Source organism: Leptonotus elevatus, chromosome 11, assembly GCF_054856555.1.
Source record: "Leptonotus elevatus isolate MCC_2025b chromosome 11, RoL_Lele_1.0, whole genome shotgun sequence".
NCBI lineage: Eukaryota > Metazoa > Chordata > Actinopteri > Syngnathiformes > Syngnathidae > Leptonotus > Leptonotus elevatus.
The window spans coordinates 20489375-20510578 of NC_141249.1; the positions used below are offsets into that span (position 1 = coordinate 20489375).

Genomic DNA, 21204 nt, shown 5'->3' on the forward strand with positions numbered 1-21204 from the left:
GCACGGAGTGGGGTGGGGGGGTGCACTCATTATAGTGCATTAAAGCACCTCCCCATGGAATAATGTAAGCGCCCCCACCCCTCCCTCGTGAGCCTGGGGCTGCTGGAGACTGATAGGGACCCTGGGGGGATCCCAACCCAACCCATCAATACTGCATATTTTACAAGACAAAAAAAGTTTAATATTCTTAGGAAAACCCATTGGATATATTTCTGGGGGGGGGGGGGGGGTGTAAGTCCAGTCATCTTTATTTATATAGAGGACAGTCACTTATTTTCAAGGGGAAAAAATATTTTCTATTTATAAAAAGGCATATTGCTTGAGCTTCATACGAAATATATATTAATTTTAAATAAAAATAGTAACATTTTAAAGAAAATAAGTAAAATATTTTTGAAGAAATAAGTCAAACCCCCTCCCCTAGCTTGCCCCACAAAACAAAAACGGTAGTATGTTTTAGCAAGGACAAATATTTTTGAGGGAGGGGGAACATGTCTATTTTATGTATTGGGGGAGAGGGGGCGTGGCCAATGTGGAGACTGCGCACGCAAACCCGACGTGGCGTCACTTGGCCAATGAAGAGGAGAGCGAGCCCCGCAATAACGAGATAAGCCATATCTCCTTTTTTTCCGGGGATCTGTTAGTATTAGTATTATTTTTATTTTAGATTTTTAGCAACCTTTAAAAATCACGGAGGCTCATCGTCGCGGGCTGGGCTCGAACTGCTGCCGTCCGCGTGCTTCGCTGTTCTAATGTGCTTGAGGTGAGTACTTGAACATTTTATTTTATTGATGGACCGACGTTAAAGGGAAGATGATGATGACGCAGGCTCGGCTCCGTTTTATCTCATTTTTTAAATAAATATTCGCAATGTTCTGCCTTTATAGCTTCGCGTTGTCGTTCAGATGTCTTGTTTGGATTTGCGTGGCTCGCTGTTGTTGCGCGGCTCGGCTTGTACGAGGCTAGTGAACCTAATGTGGGATTTAGCGCAAGGTTAGCTAGCATGTTAGCAGGCTAGCTAAAGTGTCACTCGCGGTGTCCGTCTTCTGTTCTTATGGCAACCGAGGCGCGCCCCCGTCACGCGCCCCTTCTACGTGCGCGTCACCGCGAACGTCGTCGTCCTTGACGTCAAAAACAAAGGAAAACGTTACTGTTTGTTTTAGGACATAGAGTATGGATTTAAAATATTTATTTTGATCACAAAATAATGAAAATTAATTCTAATTTTTTTAACGTTAACTAATAGCTAACTAATAGCTAAGCAAAATAGTTTATTGTAATAAAAATAGTATTTTTAACCATAGTTGATTAACAATTATTCCGTAAAATAATTTTTTTATGCAAATGTGTATGGAAAACTGCTTAATTCTCATTTTAATGGTATTGTAATGATGAAGCCACACTCCTAGCATGCTTGTAATAGTTGTACTGACAATCCCGAGTTTTTTGTTTCATTAATTTTACTTTTCGGACACATTATTGCAGGTTACCTCGATCACATAATATCATTTGCAACATTGACATCCGAAAGAAAGTTTGACGGGTAGAAGCCGTGGCTTACTGGTAAAAGTATTAGTTTACGTCACAAGTCAAAATAGCGGCCTTACTCGGTGAAATGGCGCTCTCCCCTCATTGAAAAGCCTTGATTTGTGAGAATTATTTTTGATTTCAAAATGTGATGAAATGTCGTTTGGCTACTTTTACAATCTGCTTGGTTTGTATGCCAGTCACAGGCAAAAGCAATACAATCCGCCATTTGTTTTCACCGTATAACGGAAACACATGCATTGCGTTGGATTGCGGAAACATCGGAAAGTCCCTATTGTTTGGAATTGTCAGTATTGTTATAAAGTTCAAAGTTGCTATTTATTTGTTTTGTCACAAGTGTCTTGAGATGGAAGAGCAAATGAGAAGAGATTCAAAGGGACATTTCATCTGTAGAAATCCTTCACAGAACGCGAGGGGACCGTAGCAGAATATGACGAGTCAGGAGGGAGCAGACAACGAGCTCAGCCATAATGTGCCTTTGACCTTCCGGGACGAGCAGACGTTAGCCTTATGGCCCTTCATTGATACCCTGATGGACTGTGAGAGCACATAGTAAGAATTACTGTCTTGGACAAGGAGAAAAAAAAAATCCCAAAACCCATGACGTGCCACGTTTTAGCCAAAACGTGCTGCCAGGTTTATAATGAAAGCATACATTGAGCTTCCTGCCTTTAACATGAGCGTCTGTCACTACGACGTCGTCTATTTGCATGTTGCCGCCCCTCCCCCTCCAGTCATGAATAATTGACCCGCATGTCATCGGATCTTGCACTCGGTCCGGATGGATGAAGCTTGACAGGCGGGACGGGACGATGTGTTGTGGCTACTGGAGATGGTTTTGTTGAGCCACTGAAAGATCTCATGTGTTTTGTGTTTCAGATTTTCCTAGAAGGACAATGTCCGATTGTCGCCACTAGCGCTACATGAAGACCCGAAGCCTTGGAATGATGGAAGCGTCCGACGAATTGTCCCGCGTGGCGGGAGAAGCAGACGTTCCAGAGAAAGCGGACCCAGGTTTAATTCCGTCCGCTTCCCAGGAGTCCTGCGCAGCAGGATTAAGCAAAGTCGACCTGGTGGAGACGGCGGGGTCAGCGGTGGGAGTGGACGTCGGCCCTGCAGCCGGCGGCGTGGCTGTGAAAATGGCCACCGCCGTCTTGCACCCTGTGTGTCTGGGAGAGAACCCGCTAATGCTACCCATACACCTCCAGATGGCGGCGGCCCCCGGGCCCCAACTGGGTCCGATGGGGGCGGCGCCCTACTTGCTGACAGGCCCCAACCAGGTCTCCCTTCCACTGGTCCTGGATCCTGCCGTGATCCCGCAAAACAACATCCTGTGTCCCAATCCGTTGTCCTTTGTGGAGCAGAAGTCCGTAGCGGGACCCACGCAGGACACCAACCTGCTCGCCCTCCTCCAGAATCCCGCCTTTGCCGCAATCCTACAGGATCTTTTCCCGCCCCAGACCGGTCCCGCCGCCTGCCAATCCCCGGGCTCCCCATTCTTCCCGCCCACCTACTCGTCCCCTCTAGCACCACTTGTCCCTCCCGCCACTCTCCTGGTCCCGTACCCCGTCGTCATCCCGCTGCCGGTCCCTTTACCGATCCCGCTACCCATTCCCGTTCCCCAGACGGAGGACTCCAAGAGCAACCTGCCCAAAGCCGTCTGCACGGAAACCAAAAGCACTCAGACTCCCCGAGAACTGGACTCGGTGCAGAAAAGCCCGTCCCCGCAAGTGCTGGACCTGTCCATGCGAGGACCGTGTCCCGTAGAACCCAAACAGGAATACCTCAGTCCACAGCATCAAGACAGCGTGCTGGACTTGTCGGTGCCCGCCGCCCGCAAACACCAAACCCCGTCCCGTGCTCCCAGCCGGTGTCTGGAACGCAGCACCAGTCTTGACTCTAAGATCCTGGGCAGTCTGGCATCTCTGGACTTCAGCCGCCAGCACAAGTGGATGGTGGACGGCGGCGCCGGGGCATCCGCCTCGCTGGGGCCGGTGTCGTCCAACCTGGAGATCGTCGGCGCCTCGCAGACGGCCAAGGTCATCGTCTCGGTCAAGGACGCCATCCCGGCCATCCTGTGCGGGAAGATCAAAGGCCTGTCGGGGGTGTCCACCAAGAACTTCTCCATCAAACGAGACGGCAGCCAGGGGGCGCCACCTCAGCTGTTTGGGATGCAACCGTCCCTGACGCCGCCAGCGTGCCAGAACGGTCCCGACGTAACCCTCAAGAAGGGCCCCAGTAAAAACCGAGCCATTAAGCTGAAGAAAGTCAGCTCGCAGGAGATCCACTTCCTGCCCATCAAAAAGCAGAGACTGGCGGCGCTCTTACCCAGGAAGTAAGCCGGCAAGTCCGCCGGGAGCTCAACAATCACTGGGACACACGAAAGCAGGGTTTGCTCAAGTGCACACGCAAGGGCTTTTTTTCTTCTTCTTTACGTACGCCTTACGTCCATGCTAAAGGGAAAGTCAACCTTAAACATTTCTTGACAATAAAATGTGACCTCACTCGTCTAAACATGACATTCTGATTAATACTACATTTGTGGAAGAAGAGTTTTATGAAGCTAAATCCAGTCATTTTTTATCCATCTCAGGGGGCGGCCATTTTGCCACTTGCTGTCGATTGAAGATGACATCACAGTTGCTCAGGGCTCAGGCAATGACCAATCACAGCTCACGTGTTTTCTGAAGCTGACCTGTGATTGGTTGTTACCTGAGACCTGAGCAACATTGATGTCATCTTCAGTTAACAGCAATTGGCAAAATGGCCGCCCCCTGAGATGGATAAAAATGGCTGGATTTTGCTGCTTAACTCATATTCCACTAACGCAATATTAACAAGAATATCGTATTAAGACTACAGTCGTGGGGCTGCACAGAACATATTATTGCCAACAACAAAACATTGGGTTTAACTTCCCCTTTAACGTAGTGGTGGGAAAATGAAGCTTCATGAACCTCTTGCAATATTTTTTTTTACTCTATATGGTGCTCTTTGTTAAAAGCTAAAGGCTAGTGCAATGGAAATTGATTATTAAATTTTCATTTTATTTGCACCTTTAAACCTTAAAATTTTGCAAGTGCTTCATGAAGCTTCATGAAGCTTCATTTTCCCACCACGACTTTAACGGGCTTTCAGGTGAGATTTCACAATTTCACAAAGGTTATATTTAGTGTTCAGTGTTTTCCAACCTTTATTGCGCCAAGGCACCCCCCCAAAAAAATGCGTACTGAAAATTTGATCATCTCCCAAATTGGCTTCCTTTGATGTAACGTGGGCTTGTCGAGTTGAACACAAATCTTTTAATCTGTTGCATGAATGGCAACAGGTGCAAATAAAATACGTTAATGGAATAGCTTTTTGTTCCAATGTCAATGTATGTCGCTGGCATAAATTGGTCAGTAAAGATGATGTGACCAATTTAAGACTACAAATTGAATTGTTGAATAGTCGGTAGTTGGAAACACACAAATGAATTAAATTAATCCAAAGTGAATATATTAACTTTAATTACGAGTTTATTCAACTTAATATATTCACTTTGGATTAACTTAATTCAAGTCAATATATTAAGTTTAATGAACTAATAATTAATGGGTTGCGGTCAAATCCATAATTTGCGCCTTGACCTTCGTGAAAGCCAAATTGAGATAAACTGTTAGCATGTGGCAGCACCATTGGCCACCATTTTTATTTTATTTTTTAAATCCCGACCAATACAAAAGTTGTACTTTTTTATAGCCTGACTGTTGGTAATCCAAATTTGTACCGTTGCAAAAAGAAAAAGAAAAAAAAGTCTTCTTTAACTTTGACCACAAGTTTGTTTTTGTGTATTCCCGACGCCATTTTGTTTTGGTCAAACTGCGCGCGTACGTATGTGTGTCATGATTAGTGTTAGTGTTAGCAGTGACGCTAACTTGGCTGTTAGTTTGTTTACCTTCCCGAGTGCAATTTGTGGTAGTAGTTTAGTGAACAAGAAGGAAAAAAAAGAAAGAAGGAGACAGGGTTTTGTGCCCGTTGAATTGTGATTATGTTTGTGATGAACAAATGAAAGCCTTACGCACAAGCTCCATATTTATTATTATTATTTATACTGTACATGTTTCTCAGTGTTTGATCTGATCAACTTGGTTAATTTATTGTTTGTAAAAATAAAAATATTTATACAGCGCGTAAACGTAAAATCATGCAAGTGACTCTTTGGCGACCCCTGATGGGACAACGTGAACGTCACAACAACATGTGCACACGAAGCATTATTTTCTCCGGAAAACTTTTAATAAAGTTCTTTACACCTAATCTGTATGTGTGTGCTTGTTTTCCGAACAAGTCAGTTGAAATAAATTAGTGCCTGGATTAATTTTGTTTTCGTTTCACACGAGAAAATTGGGGCATTCGAGTGGACGATCGCGATGACATGTTTACATCCGGGCACCTTCACACTGGCATCTTATACACGCAGTGTGAAAGTGGCTTTAATACTGTTAATGTGGGAAAAAAAGCCGGGTCCGACTCCGAGTCATTCTCCACTTTCTATGTTGGTCAAATTTATGCGGAAGAGTAACACAGGAAAAATATGTTTTGTGAAAGACAGCATTGTGATGCATTAAAATTCACACAAAGATTCATCTCGCCTCTGCAGGAACTAAGAGAATAAAATGCGCTTTGTGTGGAACTTCATTTGCCTCCGCTTCTACTCTCAATACACTTCTCAGTGTAAACATTTGCGCTGAATTGGCGACCATGAAAGGATGCATGTTGCTGGACAATAGAGTTTGTTAGCCTAAAAGCATTGTTACCTAATTGATTTGTTCCAGCACATCGTTATTTTTTTATTGCTCCATAACAGAAGCGGAAATTTGGCCATTATGTTATTAGGCTAGCTATTTGTTTAAGTATTTTTAAGCTTGTAATGACACACTAAATTATTATGCTCACATGATCATCTGATGTAATTAAAGAAAGTCTATTTAAAACTCTTGTTATGTAGAAGGTCAATTTCACCTACATTTAGCCTTCAAAATGCGGGACACACTTCTCTGTCATCCGGTGGAAACGTATGTCCAAATTTGGTCAATTTCCTGATTTTCATCCGGTTAGATATTTTTATTTATTTATTTACATTTTTTAACAAATTGAATGACTCATTTTATAACCCAAAAAGTTTTTGATTTTACCATCTGCATTTTGTCCTTACCAAACGGTAACTTTTTGTAACCTTGTAAAAAATCTATTAAAAAAGAAATAAAGAAATACATAGAAAACAAACTACCGTATTTTTCAGACTTTAGGTCAAACTTTTTTTTTCATAGTTTGGCTGATCCTGCGACTTAATACTCAGGTGCGACTTTTTTCCCCTCATCTTCATGATCCATTTTTAAAACCCGTGGGCAGTATTTTATTTTGAAATGGCTTCCGGGTTCCATACATTAGCGTCGTTTCCGGCCACTGATGGCTGCGTTCCAACACTCGCACCGCCACCCCAACCGCACGTTCCCGCCACACGGCGTCTCAACTCTTTTAAATGCTTCGGACAACTGAGACAGACACACTCGCACCCGTCGACGGGAACGCACAACCGAGGGGCACAAAGGCGGAAGCGCAAGAACTGGGACTCGGCCCACACGTCGCAAACAGGAAACGGAAACAAGGCTGATGTGTGAAAACCAGTAAGTCGAAAGTCTCGCATCCTCCGTGGCATATACCCCATACCACCTCGGGCTAATTAAAACGTATTTTTATTTCTATGTTCAAGGAGGGGGCGCTACTGCACCAAAAGTATTTGACAACCGTCAAAAGGAAGTAGAAGAAGAAATACAAGACGAGTAAGAGCAGTCCGTACGCCGCCGTCATGTGAATTTGTAGAGGAAAGAGGATATAGCATGAAGCTACAAGGATTAGAGCAGCAAGGTGCTAACCCACCAGGATTCACTCTAATGCGATGCAGAATTCTAGTTCAGGTAAGCCATTTGAAACTATTAAAAAAAAGAAAGAAGCTTTTTGTAGTGGAAGTTTCATTCAACCAGAACTTGCGGTCTAAACTGTGTTTACGTGTGTATTTTTTTTCCTAGCGGTAGAGAAAAGAACAAAAATAAGGCCAGCAGAAAATGTATTCTATAAAGTTTTGTGTATTAAAAAACTAACAAAGTTTTTACATGTCAATTAGACCCTCAATGGGATAAGTATAAAATTAAGTCATTATATAAAAAAGGTTTTGTTTTGTATAGAAAAAAAAGTTTCTGCTGGTATTTTTTTTCTTCCTCTTCTTAATATGTTTTAATCATTTACTTTCTAATTGCTCTGTAATGTTGTTCAACAAAAAACAATGATAACCAAAACACTTGTGTATGTTCTTGTGTTACAGTACTTGTTTTTGTGTGTATATGAAAAGTAAATTGGACAACAGCGTAAACACGAGTCATTTATCTAATGCAATGTCATAACAAACGTTTCAAATACAAATTGGCAGAATGAGGAAGCATTGACTGGATGTCATACATCTGTCGAGACAAAATTGAAACCAGAGTACAGTGTAACCCGCTATTCGGGGTTTTTGCATCCCCAAATTCGCAATAAAAAATAAAATAAAAATCGTATCCTTCGTTATGCCTATTTGCTGTTTTTGTGTTCAAATCTCCATAGATGCCACAAAATGGCAACAAAGAATTTTTTTTTTCAATTAGACAAGGTGGCCTGTCTGAATGAGAAATTTCAAAATCATTACTTGGCAACACAATCCCACAAGATGGCGCCAAAGCAATGTTTTAACAGTAGACGTGACCTGAGCACAAAAACAGCAAGCAAGATGAGATTTTTTAATTGAATCAAATCTAATCCTGAATCACAAACTTGTGCGGTTTACTCACTGTACACGTGTTTAAAAAACAAAGGGCGGGCGCTAAAAAACACCACATGGACCTGAGAGATGTCGCATTGGGACAATATTTCATATTTCTCGTCACATATAGCCTAAAAAAATATCATCATTTACAAAATGTACATTCAGCGGCACGGTTATCGTGGTTAAACCCAGGAAACGTGCGCTAACAAATAAGAAGCCAAATATAAAGTTCTTATGACCATGTGGTGAGTACATTGCTAACATCAGGGATGGGCATTTCACCACCTCTTTAATCAATTGATTTTCCTAAATCTTTATATTAGGAAATACTAAGTTAGCATGGCGCTGTGTTGTTCTTCTTCAGGTGTGTTGAGAGGTAAACAACAGCGCCTCTGCTGGTGGCGCACAAGTGCACTCCATTTTGCCTCCATTTGCTGCAGGATGTGATTTAAACCCACAGAAATCCATTATTTCATAATTTATTATTTTAACAATTAAAAATGTAAATGCTATGTAATAAATAGCCTCGCTGTCATGTTCTTCTTTTAAATGCAAATGTTGTGCACTCCATTTGACCTCTTTTCCTTCTTGACAATAAATCAACAGAATTCTTAACAAGCCTTTTTTTTTCTGAAATCATATTTTCAGAAGTAGAGTGCACGCCCCACCATTTGCAGCAGAACACGGAACAAGTCCTGTCACAAATAGTAACAATCCTCTCGTCGTTAACCAGTTAAAGGCAGCAGGGGTTCACTGTAGTTGACGACGGTGCCCATCCCTTGTTAATACGGTGTTAAACTCGACAAGAAGGTGTGTGCACCTAACGGAATGCGTTGGGAGACATTCTTCACTCTCCATGGCGGGACCCTGGATACTATAAAAAGTTATCAAAACACTATGGAGAAGAAACCTCCACCGTCTTTGGGGGAAGTAGGAGGAGAAGGTAAACACTACTGGGGCTGGAGGTCCTCTCGTTGCCCCTTTATGTCAGTCACATGACCTGGTTGCTGCGGGTCACACTTTGCCCTGCTTCAGCCTCTCGATGTGGTGGCACAGCTTGAGGGCGGGCCCCAGTTTGAGGCCCATGTACTTCATAATCATGTCGCTCCGCAGCAGCATCAGCGCCTTGCCGTCAATCTCCTGAGAAAGACGCGCGCAAAACGGAGTTAGCAGGTTAGCATGCTCGTAGTGCAACCAATGCTAACGTGTGTGTTTTAGTAAAAGCTAAAAATAAAAATAAAAACTTGCAACATTCTGGAAGTTGTGAAAGATGTGAGCTTTCCATGAGAATTAATGAGAACTTAAGGTAATAAACCAGCAATTTACAAAATTGAAAGCGGTCTGTTAACTCATTCACTCGCAGCCATTTTCATTGAAGCAACCCCCTTTGCTCCCGGATGTTTTACTGGATTTTGACTGATTTTGCAAGGCCCACAGAATATTATGTTCTATTGCTATATTTCCGTTTTGCAGCAATTAGCATTAAAATATAGCTAAGTTTCGTCATTATTCACATTCCTAGTGAAAACGCTGACAAAAGAGCTGGTTCCAACATGGCCCTGGCTGATCTCTTATATTCTGCTGCCACCTGCTGGCCATTTTTTTTCTATAACTACCATTGCTTGACGCCACCTCTTCATGTCAGAAGCTGCATCAAAACCTTCCTAGCATAAAAAACGTCCTTGGGGCGAGGAGGACAAAGTATTAAAAATGTTTTTACATGTTTTTGGGTTTGAATGAATCAACAGGGAACTAAAATAAAGTTACCAACTTGTATTTTCCAAAAACGGAACCTTTAAAAATAGATAAATAACAAAAGCAAATTTAAAACCACAATGCTACTATAAAATGTGAGTTATCAGCGAATACAATGCTAACTTACATGTTTCCGGAATAATTCTGCATGCGGCGCCAAGGCCGCAGGGTCGGCGTCCCTCACAAACTGCATGACCTCATCGATGGACCATGATGCCGGGTTCTTGGCGGGCATCTGCCACCCTTCCCTCTCCGTGGCGCTGCTCTCTGGACCTGTGGTGGAGCTGGCTGTGGCCCAATAACAACGTTTAGCAGTGAAATTTACATCAGTCACGCTTTACATTTTCTAATTGGCAATCAAAAAAAACTAAAAGTGAAAGATACGCAACGTGAAGCGAGGAAGCTTTTGCCACGCACCTTCGACACGCCGCAGCAACTGCGCCGACACCAACTCGGAGGGATTGGAGGCGAGTCGGCGGGGGGCGGCGGCGGCGCCGGACGGCGAGGAGCGGTACTCCGAATGACTGCGTGCCATCGGCGGCCGAGGTGTCATGGAGTTGGAAGCGGAACCCATGTAGTGCTGCTCCTTCATCAGGACGTTGTCTTCGTTGGGCAGCGTCTCGGCTGGTAAACACGCAAAATGTTTGATCATAGCCAAAGAACAGGAAATAAACACCAAAGTCAATCAGTCAGTTATTGTTATAGCTATTTACTCATTTGTATCACAATAATAATAATAGTAGCTTAGCTTTATAATGCACATTCAAGGGGCCCTAAGGAGACTTAACAACTCATTTGGGTGATTACAATGTTGAGTATGTTGGGAATGCCTTTTATTGTATGTCATGTATAAATAATAGTAAGACTTGTGCTCAAGTGTGTGATTCAAAGCCATTGTTTGCCTTTTTTTTTTAAATTTAACCTTTATTTTACCGGGAATGTCAGAAAGTATTTTTGAAACATGTACATTCATTGAGCACCTCATGCACCATATAAATGTGTTTCCTACGTTTACATTAAAGCAGCATATCGACGCCTTAACTCATTTGCTCCCAAAAACGTTTTATTTTAAATATTACCATGCTCCAAAAGACGCATTTATATGTTTTTTTTTATGCTAGAGCGATTACAGAAGGCTTTGATGCAGCCTCTGAACTGAAGAGAATGTTTGAAGCAATGAAACAAAAACGGCCAGCAGGTGGCAGCAGAGTATAAGAGACCAACCAGGGCCATGTTGAAAAAAGCTCTTTCTCCACTGTTTTAAACAGATTTGTGCATAATGATGAAACTTAGCTGTATTATAATGCTAATTGCTGCAAAACCAAAACGGCTACAAATATACTTTTTTTCCTGATGAAAGAAGAGACTCTAATCTTTATTTTGGTATGTTCCATGTTTTTATAGCAATAGAACACAATATCCTGTGGGCCTTGCCAAATCAGTCAAAATCCAGTAAAACAGCCGGGAGCGAAGAGGGTTGCTTCAGTGAAAATGGCTGGGAGTGAATGAGTTAAAATAATCATAAAAACGATTTTTTTTCAGATTTTTCAGGAAGCACAAAAACTGAACCATTTGCATCATGAGATGGTTTAGGCAAAATAATAATAATAAAAAAAGACTTAGACAATTATTTTAAGAGGGTGACAATATACTGTGTGAAGGTCTCATTGTTTTTATTTCCAGAAGAAATCTTGATGTCATGAGGAGGAGGTTGATAAGTACCTTCCGAAGGGTGTGCGTCTGTGCATACATGTTTGGGCGACAGCGGTGCGGCGTATGGAGGCGAAACCCCAGCCAGGCCTCGCTTGCCTGCCCGGGCCAGCGAAGGCGAGTCCAGCGCCTCCTCTTTCACTGCAAGTAAAAAAATAAAATAAATAAACACAACTTGCGGGAATTATCCTTAACAAGGTTCACTGTTTCCGCGACCATGCTCATAACTCAAATCACTCATATCTCAAATCAATCCTCATACCTCACTGAAATGAACGTAAATGCAATGAGTTTCTTGAAATGTCCAATGTTTTGATTCCTTTCTGAATGCATTGGGGCTATTCCGCGCTTTAATTTTCTCCACTCCATTAAATGAATGAGGCACAGAGTGTCCGTTTACCTGACTTGGCCCTGTCGTAAGAAGCGGCGTAGTGGCTGAACGGCTGGCTGCTGAACAGGTTGTCACACTGCAGGTGGCGGCACACGGTTTCCAAGAAGCGCAGCACAAACGCGGCGCTGGAGGCCGACGGCAACTTGACCATGCGGACACCCCCGTCCGTTCTCACTGGGAACAACACGGACATTTCGATTGCAAGATCATCTTTTCAATACAGCGCAGGGAGCTTGCATTTAGACCCCAGGCTGTATATGTGCCTCGGTTGGTGCTGCTGTTTTGGTTAACAACAGGGTTTGTGAAAATCACATCAAATGAACTAGGGTAGATACATTTAACGCCTGTTTTTTTTCTCTTGAGTCAGAAAAAGAAGGTAGGCATTTATTTGAAGTGGATGACACCACTATTTGAGGAAATATAGTATGTCTTCTTGTTTTGAAGTTTTGGCACGAATCAAAGTTCGGTTGATAAGGAAATCATTGCCTTCTAGATGGTGTTGGTTTCAGCATCAGCATTCAGAGTGCACAGATGCCAGCAAAGTATTGGAGTGGGTTTAAAAGTTTGAAACGCAGCACTTGAGACCCCTAGTGGACTGAGGTGGAAGAGCATGGACATGAACGTCCAGTTCTCGCACACTATTTGTGGGAGAGTCCAAGACCTGCTGAGAATAGCAAAATTACTCAAGTAATTGAGAAAGGTTAATAATAGCCTATGGATGCCACTAGATAGCGGCAAACCACTGCTTCTTCCTAAATAAAGCTCCATAACTCATTCAACATAGTTGCTGGGCAAGTTGTTGTTCTGACTTATGTGGAGATGACCTCATCGTTGGAACGGCACTCTGTCGTAAACCTGGGTACTGCGAATTATAACTCGACCAGTTTTTGAAAATGTGTCTTTTACTAGAGGTGATGACATTTTGTGTGCGTTACCTCTGACTACCTTTCCGCCTCCCGAGTGCGTCTGCAGAGCGCCGAGCAAGACTTGGGGCTGGTGCGCGCAGTCCAAACAGGACTGGACCACCTGCTGGAGCACGGAATTGACGGGTGCCGGACCGAAGTGGTCCGGCAGATGCTGGATCTGCTTGCGGTCCAGGTGCGGGCCGCAGTTTCCGTGTTTGTTGACGTACACGCACGCTGGCGCGGAAATGGAAAGAAAAGTGAGAACGTTGCAATGAAACGTCGGCGTGGGTGTGATGTAAGCACCTGTTGACACCACAGTGGGCAAGCTGGCGGGGCTGCCACGTTGAACCTTGATGGCGGGTGCACCTGGATGTGACAAGCTTTGAAGAAGCTTAGGTTTTCGCTAGAAACACACAGAAAGAGACGCAGATAAATCTTGATGCTTTAATCGCCAAGCCCCCAATCACTTGCATTTTTTGGCGGTCGTGGTCAAGCGCAGTCCTGATCCCCCACTTTTACGAGAGTCTTACCTTGCTTCCGGGTTTCGGGCCTCTCTTCTTGTGCGGCCGAGGCGTGAGCTGTAAGTCCTGTATGGCGGTGCCCGCGTTCTGGGCGGCCGCGGCGGCTTCGGCCACAGCTTTGAGGAGGGCGAGGGTCTCGCTCTTCGGCCGGCGACCGCGTACTCCCTTCCTGACAGGCAGCCGGGGCAGCGGGTTGGGGAGTCTGTAGGGGGCCTGCAGAGGGCGCCTCCTGGGCTTAGAAGGCGATGACGTCAGGGCGGGTGGGTTCTTTGCCAGGGTGACTGCAATGCAAGTGCAACACCAATAGAGTCATAATGTGTATTGTTGTTGACTTTTTGATTTGGTTTTGTTTCATGTTTTGTCATATTTTCCCAGTGTCACTTTTTTCATGTCATGTCTACTAGAAATAGACCGATGTGTTTTTTTCAGGGTTGATACTGATTATTAATAGTCAAGGAGGCCGATAACCGATATTTGAAGCCGATATTCATTTTCAGTGAAAAAAAGGGGGGGGCGGGGGGGATGCCACAATGCTACGAATGCCAATCTAGACTTTGTTGTAATATCTTAAAGCATTATTGCATGTTGAACAATTTTTCAGACTTTCCAATAATGTAGAATTTTTTTTTTATCTTAGACCGTATACTTCATTTAAAATTTCCACACAAAAAAAATATATCATGAAGCTCACAAGGTTATCAGCACATCTTAAAAAGTTAAATGGAAACTGGAAACATATTTCTTTGTTTTAATGTTGAACAGAAACAAAATGTTAAGAAGGTTCCCAGGGTCAGCAGCATTTCTTATAAAGTTAACTGAAAATTTAAAGGGGTTACTTGACTCATTGGGCCATTTTCAGCAGTGAAAAGTTAATATTTTGTCCAGAATTAATTTGATAACTTCATTATTTATCTTGTACAATTAGTATCTCTAAAAACGATTTTTTTTCCACCTGTGCTGAGGAACTAGGCAACGACCAATCATGGCTCAGTTTTCTGACCAAACCCAGAAAACAGCAAGCGGAAAATTTAGTTTTTTTAAGTATTAATTGTAAAATGAAAAATAATGAAGTTATCACATTAATTATAGACAAAATATTAACTATTGACTGCTGAAAATGGCTCAATGAGTAAAGTATCCCTTGAGATAAATAGTTCCCTGAGATTAAAATGATTTTAGCTTTACCTTTTATTGGCCATCAAATTTTGAAAAAAAGCTGATACCGATACTCGTCAAAATGCCAAATATCGGCGCCAAACCCAGAAAACAGGCGAGCGGTCGTTACCTACTTCCTAAGCACAGGTGATTTCATCTTCAGTCGAAAGCACGTGGAAAATTTTGTTTTTAAAGATATTAGTTGTACATGAAAAATAATGAAGTTATCAAATTAATTCTGGACAAAATATTATCCCTAATGTCTACTTCATTTCCACCATTGAGCTCCCTCCACCCACTTGTCTTATCCAGTTGTGCCTTGTTATTTTTTTAAAACTTTCTTTCACTCTTGGTCACCATGTCACCTGTGTGTAAGTGTAATCCAAGCATGGCACTTTACCGCTGTTGCCGGGCGGCTGCAGGCTGTGCTTGGTCAGCGAGCACCAGCCCACGGCGAAGATGTCCCGCGAGTCGTATTTGCACCAGTAGTCGAAGGCGCCTCTCCATCCGTCGAACGTGACGAAGACCTCATCGCCCATCACCTCGCCAATGGTGGCCGGGCAGATGAGGTGCGGGTTCTTCTTGTCCACCGCCTCCAGCTTCATGCCCACTTTGAAACTGTTCTGGGGGGGCGTCTGGGGCTCCTGAAAGTGAGGGTGATGTCATTGCGACAACTGCAGTGACATGTTGGTGCATGCTGGCGGTCTTTGCGCTAAGGAGACCTTCTTGAAGGCCGCCGCTGGAGCCATCTCTGCTCCGTTCAAGGTTCTCAGCAAGAACATCGGCCACGAGGAGGCGTTCATGCGAAATCCTGGAGAATGACAAATATACCATGAAATTGACCTGATTTTCCCACTGCCAGTTGAATTTTATGGTAAAACTAAATTCAAAACAAAGGAATTACTCATTATGTATTTAACCAAACAACATGAATTTTCCTTATTGAAGTCGGCTAGCTTAATGCTAACACATAATGTGAAATGCTGTGGGCAGGCTAATTAAAGTTGGTTATAAACCTTTAAATATCTGAAGTTTCATTATTTTTTGTTGGTGTGTCTTTTTGGGCGCTTTAACGAGTTAATAGCCTTTAACGCCAGGGATGAAAGTTGTGATTAGGGTTATTATAGTTTTGGAATTTTCACCTACATTTTTTTTTGTTTTTATTTTGTTTTGAGTTTTGCTTTTTACATTTAGTTATTTTTAATTTGTTTTCGGGGTGGTTCAGTTAGTATTTATTAGTTTTATTTTATTTTTTTATGCTTAGTTTTAACTTCAGTATTACTTGTGTGCAATATAATAAACAACACCATGGTAAAAAGTAACACATTTCTTACCTAGCGTTGCATTTCAGCCGAGTTAAATGAAAAAGCAGGGAAGCCGAGCAATTGGAGCCAAAAGTCAAGCAGGCAAATTTGTCGCCGACGAGGCAGCGACGTCATCTGAAGGTGCTTTTCTATTGGCTGCTGTTAGATGACATCACTTCTCTGTGACACACTTTCAAACGTCTTTATTCTAGTTAATATTGAAATAAATCTACTTAAAATCACAACGTTTTGTAAACATAAAATATAGTTTCAGATAGTTCTGTTTTTTTGAAGCATTTTTGTTTTTATTTTATTTAGTTAACAAAATTGATTTTTGTGTTTTTTGTTAGTTTTTGTTAACTAAAATAACCTTGGTTATATAATTAATTGTCCGTATTGCAATAAATTAAAACGACAAACTTGAAAAACAATGTCGAAATATGAGCACTTTGAAATATGTGATAAAACATTGAACAGTTGGACATGCGCTTACAATAGTTTAGAGACGGGTTCAACTAAGGTTATCTTACTTTTTTTTTTAGAATTTTGAAATTTCATCCCAAAGCCCAACATCAAGAACTTTTTGTGCGAAGTGTATGTACTATTATGCCCCAAAGTGAACCCAATGTTGGAGGGCGACTCTCTTACCCAGCGGCGGCTGCAGCATGTCTCCGTTCTTCTCGCACGTGCCGATCGGCTGAATGTCGGAGGAATCCACCAGCCTCCAGAAGTCGTTGCTGTTGTCGCTCCCGTCCAGGCGGAGCCGCAGGCGCACCCCCGTCAGGCCCATGACAGTGGCGATGCACACTGAGGTGGAGTTGCGTGGGTCGTGGGCCTCCAGCTTCATGCCAACCTTGAAGTCGTTGGACGGTGGGACATGAGCCTACAGGAAGAAAGAAGAGGTAAGAACCCCGTAACTGCTCTTTTGTTAATCAAAACAGCAGCACCCGGATGGATCTTATTTTCTTATTTTATCTTCTTAAAATATATTTTAAAAGCAGAATTCCCCATATTGTTACTCATTTTAGAGCATTTAAACTGATCTTTCAAGACCCATAGAATGTTGTGTTCTGCAACAAAATAAGCACCAAACCGCTCCCCAAAAAGGGTAGACTTTCTTCTTTCACCAGCTTTTGTTCTTTAGTAATCAGCAGCAGAACATACGCTCGTTCCACCAAAAACATAGATTTCTGACCACGAAATGGTAAAAAACAAAAATTTTCAAGCTAATGTTTTTTTCTTTTTGCTTTGGTGACACCTCAAACTATAAACAATAAAAAGAAGACTGATGAAGGGGTTTTGCGGTGCACGTCAATGAGGATGTGTTCGCCTGTCAAGTATGGACGCCTCTAAGAAGAAAAACAATTGATTTAAAGGGACAAAAAAATGAACCAGACCCAAAACCTCAACTGATCACCCAGCCCTAGTTTTGACTTAAATAAGGTTTTCTTCGGGTACTCCGGTTTCCTCCCACATTCCGAAAAACATGCACGGTAGGTTAATTGGACAGGATGCCCCGCGACCCTCTTGAGGAAAAGCGGTTCGGATAATGGCTGGATGGAAGCAATATAAAAGACATGACTTCACAACGTGATACCTGACGAAAACAACTCTGTGGCGCTGGTAACGATGATGTTTCTTTTAGATATTCTTCCCAGGCGAAAGATTCTGAGGAACAAGACAAATTTAAGTTCACTTCTGTGTTTACTGAATGTACCATACATCTATTTATTTTAATTGAAAACACTTTTTTGTTTGTTTTACAAAACATTTATGTAGGTAAAAACTACCAACAGTAACTTGCCTTTGGTTACTTCTGGTGTTGTCCCCACTGTTGGTTTCTCTTTTTTGCCATCCCTTTGCTCTAAATAGGAATTTAACAAATACATATGAAATCTAAGGCTGGGGGTATATTAGTGTGTTTTTCAAGTATCTTAAATAAATGAACAAGGATTTTATTTGTGTCTCGTTTCTTGCCTTTTATTGGTGTTTTTCCCATGTTGCCTGCCTGGTGTGCGATGGCCAAACTTGATGTGGGGCCACTTGGAACCCGCTAAGCTTTTTCTTCTGCTCGTGTGTTTTTTGTTCTACAAAAAACAAAAGATGAAAATACAATCAGACATGGGAACAAAATGATTGTATTCTTGGAAAATTACATATTGTTGTTTTTCTTTTAATATTTCAACTTTATTATGATAGAATTACAACTTTGCCTTTGTAAAATTACCACCTTTTGTTGTAATATTTTGACTTATGTTACATTTACATTCTCGTATATTTTCATGATATGACTTCATATCAACATTACACTTATAAAATGGGACACTTTCTTGTAATATTAAATCTTCAATCTCACATTTCAACTTAGTTGGTGAAATTTGCCACTTTTTTTTTTGCTGATTTTATTCGTGTAAAATAATTCATTCTCCTAACTAAATTGCAAAATGTAACCTTTTTCTCACAATGTTACAGATTTATTCCCATATTGCAGATTTATTTTCTTGAAATTTCAATCTGTTATTACATCTTTATTCATGTAAATTATGACTCGATTATTATAAAACAAACACTTTCTCTCGCACTAGTATTTCTACAGTACTTTATTTCCATAAATTACCACTGTTACTTGTATTACTGTGATTTATTATTCCAAATATGACAAATTTACAATTTCTTTATTGATTGTATTACATTTTATTTCCATAAATAATAACACTATTGTAAAATTGACACTTCCTTTCATTTTAAATGCTATTCTTGTAAAACCACAAATTTATTTTCGTTGTATATATTGTAATATTGCGACTTTTTTAAAGTGATAAACATGGTATGGTGTGAAACGTACGATTCAGTATACAGTGTAATTATGTAACATTTCAAGCGTTTCTTATGCTGCCGGTTATGTAATGAGAAAATGTACTTATATCTCTTTACATTAGCCAGCTAACGTCCATAGGTAAGTCTAGTGTTGTACACACAGTATAAAATAAATAAATAAACAAACAAACTAACTAACTAAAGTGGCCTAGAGGAGTCCACGAATAATGGGCCGGACACGGCTATGACGTGCACGCATTACGCTATATACAGTCCTGTGCCAGCTAATAGCCGGAGCCCCGTATTGACAAGTTAGCCGCGCTTGCTAATTCGGTTGGCTAGCTGCTCTTTTCTTTTTTTCCCCTTCTTTTTTACACTCAGGAGGGCGATATCTTCCTCACTTCTATCTCGATTAATTTGCCTAACTCCTCTTTTCGTGTTTTATTTAATAGCCGCTCTTAATATGTTTCATTTCGTAAGCAGAGTAAACTTACCGGTGACGACTTTCTTGGGAAAAATCGAGGACAATTTTAAGCACTTGTTTTTCTTTCCCTAATCGCCAGCTGCCATTTTTTCCCCCTCCACTGTTTTGTGTGCGTGTGTGTGCGACACGCATGTAATATGTGCCAAAGATCGGACGCTTACAAACCGAACAAAGATTTGATTGGATGAAAGGTAGACATTGCCAATGATACTTCGGAGATTGACATGAGTAGAGCCAATCAGAATATGTTTTCGTTATCGTTAGCCAATCATATTTCGGACTGAAAGCTGCATTTGGGCTTCCGGAGAGTGAGGGGAGCCGGTTGTCCCGCTTGATACACGGGGTAGTAAAATATTTTTAAATGTCGAAAAAAAGTTATATATATTAATTGTTAAGTATATTTATTTAAACAATCAAATAACCTAATAAGAAACACTAAATTAAATTGTAAGAAATAGGTGAATACTACGCAAAGATGGCGATGTCTAGTTGTTTTTTAAGAAGAGATTGAAAAATTCACTTTGCGGTTTTTCTATTGCACAACTCTTTTTATTAGGAATTTCCCACTGAATGAGTGAAGGTGGGTTTACTCGTACCACTTTTTCTTCTTTTTTTTAAGACTAATACCAGTATGACTACTCCACTCTTGAATAATCATCGATACCAATACCTACTTTTGATGCATAAAGTTTCCCCCCAAATACAGATGATAGATTAGAAAGACCTTTATATAACTCTGTAGCATTTTCCTTAAAATTACATGTAAATTAGTGGAAGTTTTCTATTCTAATTTCTCGTTTGTGGCCGTACAACAGTTTAGTTTAGTTTATTTGGTCGTAACAATAAATAAATATATATATATATATATATATATATATATATATAAGAACAAAGACCAAAAGGTGTAGACTGAAGCCAAAGCAAAGTATTTAATTCCACTTGCACTGTGTTCAGAAGCTCTGTTAAGTCTTTCCTGGAGCAAAGTTAAGTGGTGTCATCCGCAAAGAGTACAGATTTAAATTATTCTGATACTGTACATATATCATTTATATATAAAATAAATAAAATAGGACCAAGGATTGACCCCTGGAAAACTCCACATATTACTTTCATAAATTTTGATTTTACTTCATGTAACTGCACATATTGTTTCTTATATGCAAGATAATCAGTTATCCATGACAAGGCTTTTCCTCTAATTCCATATCTTTCCAATTTTCTTATAAGCAATTTCATGATTAATTGTATCAAAGGCCTTTTTAAGGTCAACGAAGACTCCAATTATAGAATCTTTATTATCAATAGCATTTGCAATTTACTCTGTCAGATTAATCAATACCACGGTAGTTGACCTATTTTGTCTAAAACCATATTGTTGTTCATTCAGTAGATAAAATGAATTATTCTATTATTAGCCCGATATGACCCAAAACTCATTGAATCATGATGAAAGTGTTATCTTGTTTTTGTTTTTTTGTTGTTCTCAAAACATTACAGCAGATGACTTGATTTAATTATGGTCATAGTATTTTAATTTCATTTCTTTGAATTAGAAGTATTTTTTTGTTGTTGGTGAAATTCAAACACAATTGTCATATTTCATAAAATGATGACTATTTCTTGTACAATATGACTATCATCATCATCATCATCATCATCAAATTACCACTTTTTGCTGTAACATTACACATTTATTTTCACAACCTAGTATGAGGAAATTGACTTTGTTTTCCAATCTTCAACTTTAACTATTTATATCCACTTTTTCCTTGT

At 41.0% G+C, this 21204-nt stretch overlaps 2 protein-coding genes and 1 long non-coding RNA gene across 5 annotated transcripts; 2 read left to right on the forward strand and 1 right to left on the reverse strand.

Annotated features, from left to right (window-relative positions):
- Positions 1–566: 566 nt before the first annotated feature.
- On the forward strand, positions 567–4205 carry rai2 (retinoic acid induced 2). Its single transcript, XM_086089562.1, has 2 exons — positions 567–763; positions 2428–4205. Exon 2 carries the CDS (start codon positions 2472–2474, stop codon positions 3885–3887), a length of 1416 nt encoding a protein of 471 aa, XP_085945688.1. The 5' UTR covers positions 567–763; positions 2428–2471; the 3' UTR covers positions 3888–4205.
- A 2829-nt stretch (positions 4206–7034) lies between these two features.
- Positions 7035–13250, forward strand: LOC147166399 (uncharacterized). Its single transcript, XR_015096535.1, has 3 exons — positions 7035–7217; positions 7304–7508; positions 11828–13250. It is a non-coding gene; the product is annotated as an uncharacterized LOC147166399 (long non-coding RNA).
- On the reverse strand, positions 7957–19569 carry LOC147166400 (sex comb on midleg-like protein 2). Of its 3 annotated transcripts, XM_086089904.1 has the most exons (15): positions 19442–19569; positions 18108–18217; positions 17935–17994; positions 17728–17798; positions 16779–17013; positions 15549–15637; positions 15227–15470; positions 13681–13952; positions 13454–13553; positions 13181–13384; positions 12255–12419; positions 11867–11995; positions 10562–10768; positions 10272–10432; positions 7957–9529 (listed from the first exon to the last, which is right to left on the reverse strand). In XM_086089904.1, exons 2-15 carry the CDS (start codon positions 18127–18129, stop codon positions 9404–9406), a joined length of 2085 nt encoding a protein of 694 aa, XP_085946030.1. In that variant the 5' UTR covers positions 18130–18217; positions 19442–19569; the 3' UTR covers positions 7957–9403. The 3 variants fall into 3 exon arrangements, with proteins under 3 accessions (XP_085946030.1, XP_085946029.1, XP_085946031.1); XM_086089903.1 differs by having other exon boundaries at positions 13181–13553; XM_086089905.1 differs by lacking the exons at positions 17728–17798; positions 17935–17994; positions 18108–18217 and having other exon boundaries at positions 19442–19568.
- Between the last annotated feature and the right edge of the window lie 1635 nt (positions 19570–21204).